The following is a 16,713-nucleotide window of genomic DNA, read 5'->3' as shown; positions in this document are numbered from 1 at the left end:
AGGATTTAAAGGATCTGTTTCTTACTAATTTGTGAAGGAGAGCATGAGATCCTGAAAAGGAGTATGTAGGGATCTAATTCTTCTGAAAAGTAAGACCAAATTTTTAAAAAAAGAAAAATTAAAATCACACATTCTCTCTTCAGCTCAAGTTTATACACATGTACCTTAGCACACACATTGCAGTACTCAACAGGAGCAGCTTTGAGCTTAAGCCATAGAGAAATATTACCTAGGATGATCAGATGCACAAAACGGTCATTGTAGAAATCACTAAGATTGTATTTATTTATTTTGAACTCTGACCCCTGGTGCAATTAGCTGAATACTAATATGGCTCTGAGTTATTGTGAAAGTCTATCAGGACGTTTTAGGTCAGAACCTGCTACTTGTGTTGTTGATACCCCCACTTTCCTCAGAAGTCTCCTTCTGACGACTCTCAGTCTCTCTTGTCTTTTAGATCTGCTGGTCTGTGCCTTCATGGCTGCAGATCATGACAGCCCTGCTCCTGTACCGTAGCTGGAGTTCACTTTAGCCGCTAAATCAGTCTTGTCTTAGTGATTAATCATGAGTTACACAAAAACTAAAGGAACAGTTCTGAGATTTCATTCTTTATGAGTCCATCTTTTTCAGGCTTTATAATCCATTTGTTACATGAAAGGGAGCACAAACATTCTTTTTCACTATATGTAATTTCTCATTTAAGGCAACAGAAAGTACGTTTTTGTCCTAAATATTGTGACTTCCTAATAGAAAGGTAAGTTCTGAAACAATTGGTAATGTAAATATTAGCACAAAGCATATGCGCCAGTGGCAGTTAAATCCTGGCTTTAGAAACTGCAGTTCACAGCCAAGCTCTTCAGAAGCCAATCTATTTATGATCCAAATGAAGGAAATTATTTCAAATGCATTAGATGTACAAATTGACTGCAATGTGACTTCCTGATACCCCTGATACCAAATATCCATGGGTATGTTAGTAATACTGAGCAAATATTTAATGGAAATAGCAAAATCAAGGCATGGCAGTGAAACTTCTAGGTTACACAGCATCAAGGAAGGACAGGACTCTAAACTCCATTTGCTGAGGCTACAGGATTTCCAATTTGTGATGTTCAAATATAACATTAAGGAATAAAAAGTACAAAATTGGTACTCTCTGCATCCAAAATTTAAAGTGTTTTCTTCTCATTATGCATGACAGTTATTTATGAGCCCCGAACTTCACCTGAGTCACTATAAAATCATCTATTTCATCTCCACCCAGTTTACCCAGGCACAGTTCATTGTGGTGCTTTTTCTTGTAACCAGGAATGATTGACTTCTGAATATGACGACATTGTGATTCGCTCCATGAATGCTTTCTAAAGCACTATCTATGGCTGCTTTAGAGTGAAGAACAACAAAAAAGCCAAAAATAGAACATGACCTGTTTCTACGTAGCACTCCTTCACTAGGGTAAGACACTGACCAATGCCTTCAGTATTGGGAAATGAAGATGAAAACATGTAGCGAAATTTATCTCTAGGATAATTCTATCTATCCGGGAGCATTTTGCTCAGGTAGTGAAAAAGCAGGACATTGCATTAGTCTATTAAGCCTTCCAGCTTCCGTTTAAACGTGAAACAATATACTTATCCATTCATACAGCTTACTGCATTTCTCACCTTGACCCAGTAACATCTAGCAAGAACCCCACACTATTCCCATTAAACCCTCATGTTCTTAGTGGCTTTGTCCTCCACCCAAAACTTACTAATAGGACATGCACTTGAACAAGTTGCCACAGGATAAGCTTACAGAGCACTAGATTCTGCAAAACTATTTTTTATTTTGTATGACCTCTCTCTGTCTACATGGAAAGTAGTTTCTCCTTCACTGGAAGTATATTAAGCCACTCAATATGTATCATAGGATATAGTGTATAGGAGTATATTGTGGTGATGCGAGTTGGGTTGAAGTGGAAGCTAGGGGTATGCAGGACTAGGGTGCAATGTGCCCTGACAACATTAGCTATTGGAGTTGCAGCTCTGGACCTTTCATGCCTGGACCTGAATCTGCTGAACTTGTGCTAGGGGATGCAACACACTCACAGAATTCAGAGAAGTTGAAGGAGAACCAATGTATACTCTCCTATCTCAATCTTATCACTCGGTAAAAAAAAATCCAACAAAAAAACCACCCTTCAATTTTTGAGGATTTGGTTAATGCGACAAGATAATATTCATAGCAAACCCCTTAAAAAGAAACACGAAGTTATTTTTAACCTCAGTTACAAGGAGATCTGAGTTACTACCAGCCTGTTTTAGTCTGCTTTCAGCAAACTTTGAAAATACCACACATGCTTTCTCCTTGTCCCGTTACAACTGTTTATAGGAATTATTAGCAGAAGCAGAAACCTCCACCAAAGTTTTTATGCTTGAACTGTAGGCTGACACTGGAAAATTATGTTTCCATGAGATGAAATTATGAGTGCCAGTTCTCAAAGCACACCCATATATATACCTCTGTGCACGTATAGAAACCTCTACATATTAAATAACTTAATTTTTGAGCCCCAAGAAGAAAAGCATTGTGTATATGAATAAAAGCAATTGTTATTTAAATCCTCCACTACAGCTTGCACAAGATGATCCAGCTTTCAACTGTGGAAAGTACAGAGGAGCTAGACAATCAACTGATGTTAAAAGGTGTGGCAACCCTAGTGATTTCAGTGTTGCATTCAGTAAAATTGGCTGGGGATCTGGACCATATTTTACTTAACACAACATGATCTATAAAAGACATGGGCCATTAAGTTCTTACTTAAGCAAACTCCCACCTTAAGGAGCCACAGGATAGTTACAGCAATTTCAGCTACAAGACTGATGTTTGTGTCAACAAAAAGGCAGACAACCACAACAGCATACAGATTAGCTGAGTTCTGGCATTCATATCTTAACAGTGGACTCCCATTTCATTCAAACAGGCCTTTTGCTGCTCAAGCACAACAAACTTCTGGAAACATTACTATAGGACATCTTTTGTTCAGGTACACACAGACAGAGACTGTTACAGCGCAAAGAACAGTTTTCAGTACCTGCTGGGATCTCAGGATGGCAGCATCAATCTCATCCACCTTCTGGGAGATCATGTCACTCACTAATCTGAAACGTTCGTTGTCCTCCGTTATCATCTTGTCAAGCCCCTCTCTGGCCCTCCACGGCACAAGCTCCAGGAAGGCACTGCCAATTTCATTCAGAGTGTCCAGTAAGCCTTTGTTGTTCTTTGCTTCTTTTTTCAACTCCTGAAAAAAGCCATTTAAAGTAAACATGCCAGCATATGAGCTGAACACACACAGCTTGCACATGTTTTTCTACTCTTTCAACTACTCCATGGGTTGAGAATTGAAATGTTTTCAACACAAACCAAAGGGATAAATTAGTGCACTTATTTTCAGCTCAGTCATATTAGCTTTTTCATACTGTAAGCTGTTTGACAGAGAAGTGGGTGACTCTTGAACAGAATTTTCTATATCTTAAATATAGAAGATTAAGATTATATCTTAAATATATTTCTCCAGTTAGTATGATAGTCTGAAAGTCTTTGTAACTTTGTAAGAGTTGTTACTATTTAATGAAGCAACCAAAGAAAATAAAACTAACGGATATGCTTTGCAACCTTCAACTCCATAAGGAACTAAATCACCTACAAGTGAAATCAGGTACACAGTAAAGCAAAATATGATGAATTCAAGTGATTTCTTAAATGAGCAATGACTGGATTAAATTCCAATCAAATCATCACACAGTGCTTCAGGAATGAGTTTTCACCTGTACAGAAACTCCCACCACTGTTTCATTTCTTTCTATATAAGTAAGAAATTTAATAGAAAGATTTTTGTTTTAAAGCTTACTCCCCTCAACATTGTCCACACCATCCAGTTTATACTACAATTTTTCTTTTGAATTAAATATTGTTAAACAAGATTAGTAATATCTATTTTAAATGCTGACTCTTTTTGTACTTTACAGGATTTTATCCATGTCACAACTAAAGAACCAAAATAACTTTGTTTGACAACTTAAGAGTTTTCCTAGGATTAGGTAGCTGCTGGAATAAAAAGGAAGTGATGTGTTTCTCTTGCGATAAAAATAAACTTCAGCCCAATTTCATATGTGACTATAACAGATGACTCTGGAAAGTGAGTTTGATTCCTAACTACTATTACTTTTAGTCAAATGATCTGATGCCAAAATTAGTTATTCACAAAACAACTTCATGCCAAACAGAAGTTAACACAAAACCTAGGTGAATCATACAGCAATAAATAATTCACAGGTTCTAAAACGTACTTTTTGTCTTTCTTGTACTTGGCTTAATTCTTCACCCTTTGGTATTTGAGTTTCATATGAGAGTAACTCCACCTCCACTTCATCAAGCCATTTGCAGAGTTCCTCGTGAGTTGACTGCAGTTGACCTGCAAGCTGGAGAGCCTGCTCTAGGGTCTTGGATACATCAGAACTCAATTTTGTAATGTCTTTGTATCTCGCTTTAATGCCTTCCAGTTTATCTTGAATTATTACAACTTCATCACCTAAAATATTAGAGGGATGTTACTTCCTGTGATCACATATATTTAAAAGAAAAAAAACAAACCCCAAATCCCAAACTCTACCTATTACAGAAATCTCAGTATTTAATTTGTAAAATAACCCAAACAAGATGACAAGGCCAATCCTCAACTGTTGCAGATTATCCTACCATCACTAAAGTCCACAGAGCTACAAAGTTTACCTCAGCTTAGAATCTGTCCTTCTGTCTTTTTTTCTGCTTTACTAAACTATTAGAAAGTAAGGACTTAGATCCAATATTTAACACAAATATTCTTTAAAAAAATCCACCCTTAAATTCACAATACTTCTTATAAAGGCCCCCCAAAAAAGAAAAAATTTTATAAAAGGGTTATTGAAAATGTGAAAAAAAAAAAATCAACAAAATACTAGTCAGATTTTCAATTACAGTAATATTTGACATCACTACACACCCTCATTACTATCCATTTGAAACACAACTCAAAAGGCTAAAATAAAAACAATGTTTATTCAGATTTCATTACAGACTATGCATAATGTCCAAGTTTGGAACAGAAAAGGATACCTCCCCCTGCTCCCAATCATATGTGTGCCTTAAAGAGTTCAAGAACTTTAGAAGTACTGGAAAATCTGGACAGATGTTGATCTACAGAACAGACAGGTTGTGTACAACTGGAAAGGAACTCTTCCCACAGTATTAGCTCCAATGGACGAAGTTTTCCTCTTGCAGTAAAAGGTAGTCTAATATCTCGTTCATCTGTGGATGCCTGCAGGAATTGACTGTGTCCGCTGCCAAACAGCTCTCCATTATGAGTAATGCCCATAACTTGCTATTAGGAATGGAATGCAGGTTCACAAAAATAATTTTCCACCAAAAATAATACAGGATTCAAGGGCAAAATTCTCTACAGGCAAAAAAGGACTTCTGCTCGCTTAGATTAATAGTAAAATTGGCCCCAAAACATAACCTACCTTGACCTCAAACCTTTATTAGAATAAACAACTACAACTGCTTTAACCAGCAAATATGGACTAATATTTACAAGTTCCACTTTAATTTTCTTATAAGCATTCTACTTACAAGTAGGAAAAAAAAAGCCTGATGAAGCATAGTTTTATATAAGCTCTCACCTGTTGTTTGCTTGAGAAGCTCTAATCCATTTTGTACAGCCAAATCAACATTTTGTTTTCTAAGAAGAATCTCTTCCTGAAGACCCTAAGTGAAAAGGTCAATTGTGTTAGCACAGACATAACGAATTATACTCTTTTTATTTGGAATAAGCACATTGCCATTTTAAATAAACTATATTAATGAAAAATAAATGAAGTATGGAAATATAAATCAAATTTAAAAATAAATTAAATAATATATGAACAGAAAGCAAAATACCAGTAGTTCAGAGTGCTGTTTCTCAAGCAATTCTGTGTTGCAATCTTGGACTGACAATTTGCTCAGTTTATCATGGATTTCATTCAGCCAGTTCATCAATTCAACTTCGTCCTCCCCAAAAATCTGAGCATTGCTGTAAGCTTGCCGGAGAAGTTCAGACCTGCTGTTGCTCTTCTCTTGAATCTCAATGTATCGGGCCTGAGAAGAATCTAGCTTTTCCTGCACCATATCTTTATCTTCCCTGGAGCTCACAGTCTTTAGAGACTGACCAGTGCTAATGGCCTGATGTAAACTCTTATTGTGAGCTAGGACATCATCTTCTAGGGCCTATTTTTTTTTAAATAATGAAGAATAATGGAAAAGAAAATCAGAAAAACACAAAAGAAAAGTAAGTGGAACTCAATAAAAACTGAACAAAAAAGGACACGTTGCCAACATAAATATATAAAACTTGGAATTGCAGAAAAAAAATAAATCAGTATAGTAAAACATAGGTACACCGCAACAGCTTTGCCAGTTGTGTTGTACTTCACAGAAGCTTCTAAAAAGAATGACACAAGCAAGTGTGTGGTCCATATCTTACTTTATGCTGAGAAATTTGCTGCTGCAGTTTGGAGGTCTGTGTTCCGATGGGTTCTGCATTTGCAAGCCTCTTCTCTGTGGTGGTCAGCCACTCCACCAACGGCTCCAGAGCTTCATGGAACTGCTGCGCTACCACTGAGATGCCTTCCAACTGACGGTTCCTATCAAGATGCCAAGAGAAAGGTTATTTTCTGTGATGAAGTAAGCGTGAAATAGTTGGGGGGAAAAACAAAAAGTCCCCTTGAATCCTTTGCAAAAAAAAAAAATAAAATCTGCCTCATTGTAGGAACCAGTCATCAAGTGAAATAGAAATACATCCACGATACTTAATGAAAACCAACGTAAAGATCAAAATTTAAAAAAAAACAAAACAAAACAAACACACCTCCGAAGCCATCTGAAACTCTTAGCTAATATGCAAGTTTTGCAAATAAAAAGAGTATCACTTTAGTCATATACTTTTTGCTAAAAATAATATAGCACTCAATTCAGCAAAACATTGTTTTATACCCAACTAGGACAGTTAGCAAGTTTCTAGCTGTCTTTAAGCATAAAGTTCCCTTGACTATTATACATGTTTTAAAGTTAGGCAAAGGTTTTACTGAACCAGAACATATTGTCATGCTTCCTCAGCATTATAAAACATCTTTAAACATTTGTCCAATGATGTGAACAGAATTATTTGGCTCTACTTTTGCATCTCTTGTTCTGAATACAGGCTCTCCATGAAGTTAGCGAGACAATGTTAATAAAGCACAGAGATTTGACCTCCAAAATAAAAAAGCAGTATCTAAAACATTAGTGTTTCAGATCATTACATTTCAGAGAAGGCTCCTGATTACAGGAAGAGTCTTCTCTACAACCACTGCTGAACAGATTTCATTCAAGCAGAGTTTTAAGAGAGATTTGCACTATGTGACAAACATCACAATATTGCCTTTCAAATAGGGATTTCATTCCAGATAAAAGCTATGTTTATACGTGCTTCCCGAGGCTTATAACAAGCTACACTTAATACACTTAGCCACAGAACACTCAGTGAAGTACTCTACATAGTTTTCAAAACCGTCCTTAAATCTCCTCTTCACTTCTAGAGACAAGCCAAAGAAAAATGGAGACAAATTGCAGCTAATAGATGGCTTGGAAAAAAACTGCAATTTGCTTTTTAATTAAGTATCACCAGTCTGGGAGAATAATATTAAATTAAACATGACATTAACATTTACCCTAGCTAATGAATCAGATTCCTTCAATTAAAAAAAAAAAAAAAAAAGGAGGAAATAATGGTCTCTTAGTGGTTGACTCTACTAATTAAATAATCATATTAGCATGAGGTAACAGAAGAGGTTCAAAGTAAGGGAACTAAAGAGAGGTTACTAGAAGTAGGATGAGACAACAGAGGTGAGTTCAATGCTACTCTAAGTGCTGAAATCCCAACACATCCATTTGTTCTTCACTGTAAAGCTCCACTGTTCACTTAAATTCCTTTTCTTCAACTTTCCAAGGCCTTTCTCAGGCCACCTCTCATGCACACTCTTCTCTCTACTCTGAACAAGGCTGTCCTTTTTCAAATCCCCATCCTTTCAACACAGATTTCTTCAAAGCCAATTTACAGTTCATAACTTCCCTGGTATTTTATATATTGACAACAACTCATATATCCAGGTGTGTGTATACACAGATACTGTGTGTATTTTTTTTTTTTTTAATTGGAACTTGAACTGGACTGTAATGTCTTTAACAGACAGAGTTTTCTGTCGTGCTAGAATATATCTACACACTTTGATGGTCCTTTTTCTTCTTGAGAACTAAGGGAGCTCAGCACCTTGCGTAAGTACATCAGCAACTGGCAGTATGAGGATCTCTAAGTTGTAGAAACTAATTACACGGATGACAGAAAACAGAAAAAGGGAAGAAGAGTTGAGTGCCCCCTCTTTGAAGCAGCATGTCAGGATTTTGAAGTTCCAAGGGTACATTGTTATTAAAGCGTAAAATTTGCACTTGATTCTACGCAAAACAGGTTCTTGCATCAAGAAACTTGCATCCTCATGAACTAACAGAGATAAAATATTCAGAAGATACATATGCAGTTAATCCTAGCAGATTGTAGCATCTGAGGCTAAACTTTTTTTAAAAGCTTTTGGTCTGTTAAAGTCATTTCTCTCCACTTTTCCTTCTAGAGGACCTATTGTATCAACATCAAGACACAATAATGTAATGTAACAACAAGAATGATAGTACTTGCAAGATTTCACACTATAGAGTTCCACATGCTGCTTCTAATCATCCATCACATGCTATGTCTACATTTTTCAAATCTATGAAAGAATTTAAAATACCTCGTTTCAGCTTTACTGAGCAACGCATCCCATCGACTATCCAGGAAACTCAACTGTTTCAAGATTTTCACTCTATCAGCAGGTTCTGCTGACTCTGCAATTTTCTCCCCTTCACGCTTGATTACCTCAACGGTAGGCTTGCGATCATCCAGCAACCTCTGGAGAAGCTACAGAGAAAGCAGTCAGGCACCAGGTTATCAAGAAACATTGTAGTAACACAGGTCTAAAAACCAGAAAGAGCTAGACTTCTTGAAAATCCGCTAAAGCAAAAAAAGAAAAAGCAACACCTATATTGTGATGAAAGTGTGAATAATGCTAACCCAAAAGAGAGAGACACACACCACACACCAACCTGTCCCTCCCCTCCAACACATGCTCATTTTAGTTTCTCAATTGTTTTGCTATGATCAGCAAAGTTTGACCAAGCCCAACCAACCTCCTTGGTTTCTATGGGGTAAAGATGTGTGGCAGGCTGAACACTGACCACAGAATCATAGAATGGTTTGGTTGGAAGGGACCTTAAAGACCACCTTGCCCCACCCCCCCTGCCATGGGCAGGGACACCTTCCACCAGACCAGGTTGCTCACAGCCACATCCAACCTGGCCTTGAACACTTCCAGGGATGGGGCATCTGCAACTTCTCTGGGCAACCTGTGCCACTGCCTCACCACACTCACAGTCAAGAATTTCTTCCTGGAATCTAATCTAAAGCTTCCCTTTTCCACTTCAAAGCCATTGCCCCTTGTCCTATCACTCCAAGCCCTTGTAAAAAGTCCGTTCCCAGCATTCTTGTAGGCCTGTTTAGGTACTGGAAGGCTACTCTAAGGTCTCCCCGGAGCCTTCTCTTCTCCAGGCTGAACAACCCCAACTCTCTCAGCCTGTCTGCACAGGAGAGGAGCTCCAGTCCTCGGATCATCTTTGTGGCCTCCTCTGGACCCACTCCAACAGGTCTATATCCTTCTTGTGTTGGGGGCCCCAGAGGGGCTTATGTATAGAGGAAAAAGTTCTATTTAATACCACTGAGGGAAACAAGCTACCTAGAGTATCTGAAACATTTTATAGAAATATTTTTGAGAAAGATGCATCCCCTTCTAGATTGGGGAACACAAAGATAATTCCGATATATATAGAGATAGGAAAGTAGATATAAAAACTATTGTATAATTGACTCATTGCTTGTTTGAGATACAACTGAGTTCACTGATCTAGTCCAGTAAATTACCTTCTCCATGAAGAATAAAACACACCTCTGCCTAAAATCCTCCCTTCCTCCACTCTCTAGTTGCCTCTGCAGATATCCCAACATGACAACCTGTATTGACCATAACTTTATATTAAATCTCTGGGTGGCAGTGGGCCACACAGTCCAACTGCATGGACCGTATGTTTCATGAGCTACACTATGGTTCTTTTTTCTATAACCGCTATGAAAAATTTGCAAAAGTTGACAACATTTCTTCTACATTTCATCATGCACAGGTCATTTCCCAACAGCATTCTAACTGATTACCAACAATGATCAGATCACTATCAGGATCAAGAGCTAAGTATTCAAGTCGATAATCTGCAATATTACCTTGGAATTATTACAAAGAAAATTTACTAGTTTTTATTTCCTGCTTTCCAAACGGCCAAATTGGATTTTATGTTTATGAGCACTTCTCCCAACCCCGGACAGATTCTTGAGTATCAAACAGATGGCTACTTTAAACACCTTAGCACACTTCAATGTAATATAATACACTTGAACAGTTTTTACGCCTTGCCAAAGACTAGGCATTTATTCTCATTGATCCAGTGGAAGGAAAGATATCCTGAATGCATTGCACTTACTTTCTGTTCTTGTATTTGGGCCTTCACAACTTTGAATTCAGCAGATGGTGGTTTCTGATTAGCCACGAGGTCTTCTGTATCAATGAGCCAGCTAAGCAGAGATTCAAGGGCATCCTGAAATCTCCCACAGTGAAGGAGGGCTTCCTGCAACTGCGCAGCACGCTGGGCAACCTGAAAAAAAGTAGAAGATCGGACTGTACTCACCTTTTCTTTTTATTTCTGTGAAATAAGTAGGCAAAATCTGTAGAACATCTGGCAATATCACTAACAAATACTCTCATTTTCATAGCTATTCGTAACAGCACTATGGCACAATTTAGCATTAATCTCTTGGGGCTACAGACATCCAATGAAAAGAAGAGGCTGACTCCCAGTAAATCAGACTGCTCTAGTAGTTCCTTACGAGAGATACTCCTGTTTTATACAGCTGCAGTATTATAAAGTACACTGACAGGTTTTTATTTTCCTTATAGAAAGACTGAGCCAGGAACCCAAAGTAGCATTTATTTGTAAGGGGCAATAATCCCTTCAAAGGGACAAAGAAATAGGAAAGGAGAAGGCAAATGGGTGAACCACAAGTGTCTGTGGTTCTGCTGCATCAGTGTCTTTTCCACTTCCCACCCTTTCCATTTTCCAACAGCAACTACTGCTGGAAAGGACTCTTTAAAAGCAAAGAAAAACACCTACAGCCCGTTTTCCAAAGCAGTGGTACCTTCCGATGTCTCAAGCAATACAATCCTTAAGGTGCTATAAAAGAAATGTGCCACTAGTCACACAAAGCTGGGCTGTATCACTGCTCTGTGCATTGTGGAGGTACAACAGTGTATGTCAACGAATACAACAGAGTGAAAAAACATGTGAACAAAGACTGAGGAAGAACTACTTGAAAGTGGCTGGCTACAAATGACATAGCTACCTTTCCCATGAATGTGTCAACCCCAATTTCTTTGATTGGGTTATCAAACTTCCCTGCTCTGCTTAAGCATGAACACACAGTCCTAGAGGAGTCTTTCCTGAATAAAAATCCAGCACAGACCTACAGAAAGTTTGTCAAAACCTTACAAGTCATAGTAATACCTCTGGCTACTAGTGATATAAATCTTAACCTCAGAATTACGAACAAAGTGATTGTGTAAAGTAATATAATTCATATTCTTAGTGAATATTTAATATCCTGTATTTTGAAAGACCTCAGCAAGCAAATAATCAAAAAGTAGAATACAACAAAAACAGAATAGTATACAGAATAATAACCTTCTTATTAAGAGTCTTCCATCGGGTGTTGACATCCTCAAGGTCGTGTTCAAGGTTTTCTGTGTTGGTACTTTTAGCAGCACTTTGAATAAGGCCTTGGCCCAACCAATTAACTTCCTGTTGTTTTACTTGCAGGGGTTCAATTTCTTCTTTCTGGAACACCTGCAGTTGAAATCCAAGACACATGGAACACTGAATCTTCTGACACAAAATGCGTCTGGTGTTTACATCACAGTATGCAACAAAAAAAAATGCTGAAAATTGGTGTCTAGAAGAAAGGAAACCATTCCTCATCAGCACCTTCCTAAAAAAAATTAATAAATCTAAACAGAGTAGACTCAATCTAAACAGAGTGAATGCAATACACCATAGAGGGAAAATTATGTACATTTCCATGAGTAGTTTTAGACGGGGGGCGGGGGGCAGAGAGAGAGAGAAGGGGGAAAAGTTTTGGGAATGAAAAAAAAAAGAAAAAAGAAAGAACAACTAACTGAGGAAAAAATTCAAGACTGGAGAAACTCATCTATCTGTTTAATTATCTACCTACAAAATCTACCAAAAATGGCACAGAAGAATTATTAAGTTGTCTTCAAATAAATAAACAAACACACACCAAGAGAGACAACTAGGCATTTTTTATCCAAATTAGGACAAAAGCAAAAGTTTTAAGTTAAAGAAGCAGCGAAGGGAGAAATAAATATTTTAAGGTAGTTTTTAGGACAATATAATGGTAACAAGCGAGGAGGAGGCACTACAGATGCTGCTGAAACAGTATCCCAGTGAACACCCAGGAGAATCGGTTTTCATTCAAAGAGATATCCTCGCAAATTGCCAAGGCTTTGGCCGTACCCAAACAGCAGTTTGAGCAGTCTTCTGTTTGCTTTATTTTACTCTTTCAGGTATTTAAACTTTTTCAGAGCCAGATTATTACCATTAGCAACAGCAATGTAAATCTCCATTTGTATTCAGCTGCATTAGGCTGCACCAGTGTCAATGAGATCAGAAAATGGCCTGAAGCCCTTGAATTAATTACACAGGCCAGTGAAAAATAAACAATGAATAAACAATGCTAAAGAATGCTCAACTTTTGACCCTAAATCCTTCTATTTCTATAGCAGCATTCATGAACAGTTCTGGTGTACACTCAGCACGTTCAAAGCAACCTTTCTCAGCATCCTGAAAAGCAAGGATCACTTTGAACATACCAGTGACTCTCCTCTTTTGCACCAAACCCTGTGGCAAGTCATTGCTTTTAAAGCAGCAGACCTCAGGCGTCTGAGCATGCTTCCACCAGCTTGACCAGTCAATCTAGAAACTAGAGCAACTACACTAAACATGAGGAGTAAAATAAACTAAACACTCCTAAGAGAATTTTGTTTCTACAGACAAAAAAACCTGAAAAATGTATGACTGTGGTTACATGAAAACTGAGAGAATGCAACCAGCTGGCTGCTCCCAGAAAAAGGAAAACGTTTGTGTTTTTCTTGACTGTAGGGTAGGGAGGATGCAGAATAATATTTCCACACAGAATCAGTAACAAATTCTTCTTTTACGTGCCATAAAGCCTCATCTTTTGAGAGCAACATCCTACCACAAAGAGGTCTGATCTCCATAATCTGCCCTTTAAAAACGCATGCGTTCTTTGCAGAGAGAATCTTAAAATAAATTACAATTATTGCTGAGGCCAAAGTTTACCAGAACAACTTAGCAACAAAGCTTGCAGTATCTCAGATTTCAACCAGAGTGGGAAGAAAAAAAATTACAGATCCGACAAACACCCTTTCCTTATGACAAAGCTTCGCTTCTTACTCTCTTACCTCATCCACCACTCACAAAGCACTGCAAGATCCTGTGCTTGTAAAATACTTAACCGTAACGTCAGATCTGCTTTCTGGCATGCAAACGCAAAAGGCGGTTTTCAGAAGAGGCGGTGAGCCTTTAATCTGCCTGCTTTAGAAACCACAACCATCTGATACTGTTGCTCATACCTTGATGAGCAAGGCTGCTCAGGCTGAACAGATGGGCTGTTGCTGCCCTGGAACAGCATCGCCTGTAACCACCCTCTGAGCAACCACCCTCTGTGCAACCACCGAGTGCCAATGTGGGTACACAGAGTAGGCACTCCACGCCAGAGCAACAAGCACCAGCTGGGCAATAAATAACCCTGCCCCACACAGCTGTAAGTAATCATCCCTCAGAATTTGTCCCCAACTCATTTTCTGTACTGACCCTCTCACCTATTTTGGACATCCCATGTGCGTTACACAAATGACATTGATTACGGAATCTGCCAAATGAATTTTAAAAATGACATTTTTTGCAACAACAAAACTTAAAGAAAGCTTTAAACAAGTATCTTTAAAGCTGTATTATGACTATTTCACAAATCTATGGATTTTTTTTTTTTTAATTACCTTGTTAGGCAATAGGCCATTACAGACTGTATCCAAGGTTTCTTGGATGCCAGTAGTCCAGATATTGCCTTTACTTCTTCCTGGGAAAGCTTTTGGGCAGTTTACAGTACTATCCAATTCAAGCTGTTGAACAGAAAATGCCGTTTCATTTGAGCCTGTACGTGCTATACTGGATTCCTCTGTATCAGATAAAATCTCGTATTTTGCTAAATCCAAGTCACTAGTATTTACAGCAACATTCGCATAATAAACATCTATGTGAGGAGGTGTGTCATCCACATAATCCTCCTTTACTGTTGTGACTCGTGTTTTAATTTTTTCATGAACTTCATATGCATTTTCCACTTCATTTTTGTTAATGGAAATACCTCTTCCATCACCTTGAAGAGAATCTTCATACGACCGAGTTTTTTCTTTGAAACCTTGTAAGTGAGAGTATTTCCCCCCCAACTCTTCCTGATCACTCTCACATGTCTGCGCATTGCTTTGTTTTGCTTTTCCAGAGGGTATAATGTCATGCAAAGCCAGTCTGCAGCTTTCTTTGACAGGGACACTGTTGCTTGCAAGCAGTGCCATTTGCTGCTCTTGGCAAATTGCTGGGAAACACGATCTGAACTGACCTACTGCATGGATATCTTCTGCAGAAGATGAACTTCGTATTTGAGTTTGCTCCCCTGCTAACAATATATCTTGTTTTTCTTCCCTTTCTGTTGGAGGGCTGCATAAACCAGAATCATCCTCTTCCGAGGTAAGAGAATTCATACTCCATGTGCATTTGCCCAGTCCAGCTGTATCTAACGTATCAGCAGTTTCGTTAAAGGAGCATTCACTTTCATTCGTGTAATCCGAAAAGTTGGGCGGAACAAACATTCTCCACGATCGCCTATGCTCCTTCTTTTCTGTGTGAGGCTTTGCTTTTGGTAATCCAGCTGTCCGAATTATATCACTGTTCAGTTTGAGAGCATCAAAGATCATTTTTTCATCTAACTTGTTAGTTTCACGGCTTCGGAGCTCAAAAACACTGGAAGAAGTAAGGGCACCATTGGAGCACAAAGTGCTGATGTCCAGTGTTCTGTGACTGTAGGGTAAGGTCCGGTCCGTGAAATGCCTTGAGGAGAGGCTGCCCTTGGAGCCGGAATCAATCTGTTCATTCAGCCGCACAGTGTCATAGATGGACCTCTGGGGTACGTAGCAGTCCTCGATATTTAGATCTTCATCTTCTTCCCCTTTGCCAACACATGGAGGATTCTGACGTAGACAGTCTGGCCTGCTAAGCGGCTTCCCCATCCTGAAAGTGTTCACACAAGTACACCACTATCCCTCTGTTTTCATGGATGCAGGGGAAACATTTTAAAAAACACTAGCACTGAAGAATTATAGTAAACTTGCCCTTAGCATAAGATGCACAGATACAAAATATACATCGTAACTTACGAGGTGGCTAAGGTCATTCATAATCAGTGCATCAGTTTAAATGCAACTTTACCTGGATGTGAGGTTTTTTCCCCCCTCCCTCTAAAATATAAAGTGCTTCAGTAGGAAACTAACAGAAATCTTCCAATGTCACAGCAAAACCAAGTAAAGCAAAAGCCAGCAGTGGCTCAAATATTTCAAACACTCCATGGAAGGCTTCATTTATTTTTCCAGGTCAGAATCTGCATCTGAAATCTCCCGAGTAAGCCTTCCAAACAATCAAGCTTTACAGAAGGCAGCACGTTATCTTCTGTAGGTGACAGCTTAACTGTAATCCATTTAACTGGTTTGCAGAATCTCATCTCCTTTATAAATAAACATGGTGTGGCAGCTTAAAGACAGAATCCACAGTGGCTGTGTACGGTCCAGACCAAGGCACGGAGAAAACTTGGAGGGGCGGGGTGGGAGGAGGGCAGAAATAAGTTAAATCCAGAATAGTAAGAATAATAAACAAGCCCTTTACTTTCTTTGGTAGCAGCTATAAATAACCTTGATCCTAAAGGCAGCTTATCCTCCTCTTGTACCAGGCTTGTCCGTGGTGCCTCCACAAGTCCCACAGGAAAACATCACTTTCTAGCAGACAAGCCAACGCATTCTTCGAGCAGACGGTCGGAAAACAAACGTTTTAGACCGATTCTCCCAATACCATCCTGGCAAGCTCTTTAAGGCAACTGCAGCGCTGAGCAAGTGTGGCGTGTCCCCCCGAAGGCACAGCAGGTTTACATTCGGCAGGTCCCGACTACAAGCTGCAGCTAGCGGGCTGCCCTCGCTCCTTCCACCGCATTTCCGAGTCGCAGCTCCGAAGGAGACGAGACAGGGGGAAGCCCCCTCAGCGAGCGCCGGCGCGTACCGCCCG

The 16,713-nt window shown here is 38.9% G+C and overlaps 1 protein-coding gene across 1 annotated transcript in view; it reads right to left on the bottom strand.

The window, feature by feature from the left end:
* The window catches only part of LOC104159326 (dystonin-like), a 71,813-nt gene extending 56,142 nt beyond the window's left edge, over positions 1-15,671 (bottom strand). Inside the window, exons 1-9 of the mRNA XM_009697208.1 lie at positions 14,385-15,671; positions 11,971-12,132; positions 10,717-10,887; positions 8,883-9,049; positions 6,545-6,704; positions 5,962-6,288; positions 5,703-5,787; positions 4,332-4,573; positions 3,077-3,283 (exon numbers count right to left, since the gene is read on the bottom strand). Coding sequence (XP_009695510.1) covers positions 3,077-3,283; positions 4,332-4,573; positions 5,703-5,787; positions 5,962-6,288; positions 6,545-6,704; positions 8,883-9,049; positions 10,717-10,887; positions 11,971-12,132; positions 14,385-15,671 — 2,808 coding nt within the window. The remainder of the gene's footprint in view (positions 1-3,076; positions 3,284-4,331; positions 4,574-5,702; positions 5,788-5,961; positions 6,289-6,544; positions 6,705-8,882; positions 9,050-10,716; positions 10,888-11,970; positions 12,133-14,384) is intronic.
* Positions 15,672-16,713: the final 1,042 nt, after the last annotated feature.

This window comes from Cariama cristata, unplaced genomic scaffold (assembly GCF_000690535.1).
Source record: "Cariama cristata isolate BGI_N322 unplaced genomic scaffold, ASM69053v1 scaffold45573, whole genome shotgun sequence".
Taxonomy (NCBI): domain Eukaryota; kingdom Metazoa; phylum Chordata; class Aves; order Cariamiformes; family Cariamidae; genus Cariama; species Cariama cristata.
The sequence above is the reverse complement of the archived record's forward strand: the minus strand, read 5'-3'. Positions and strand labels throughout refer to the sequence as shown.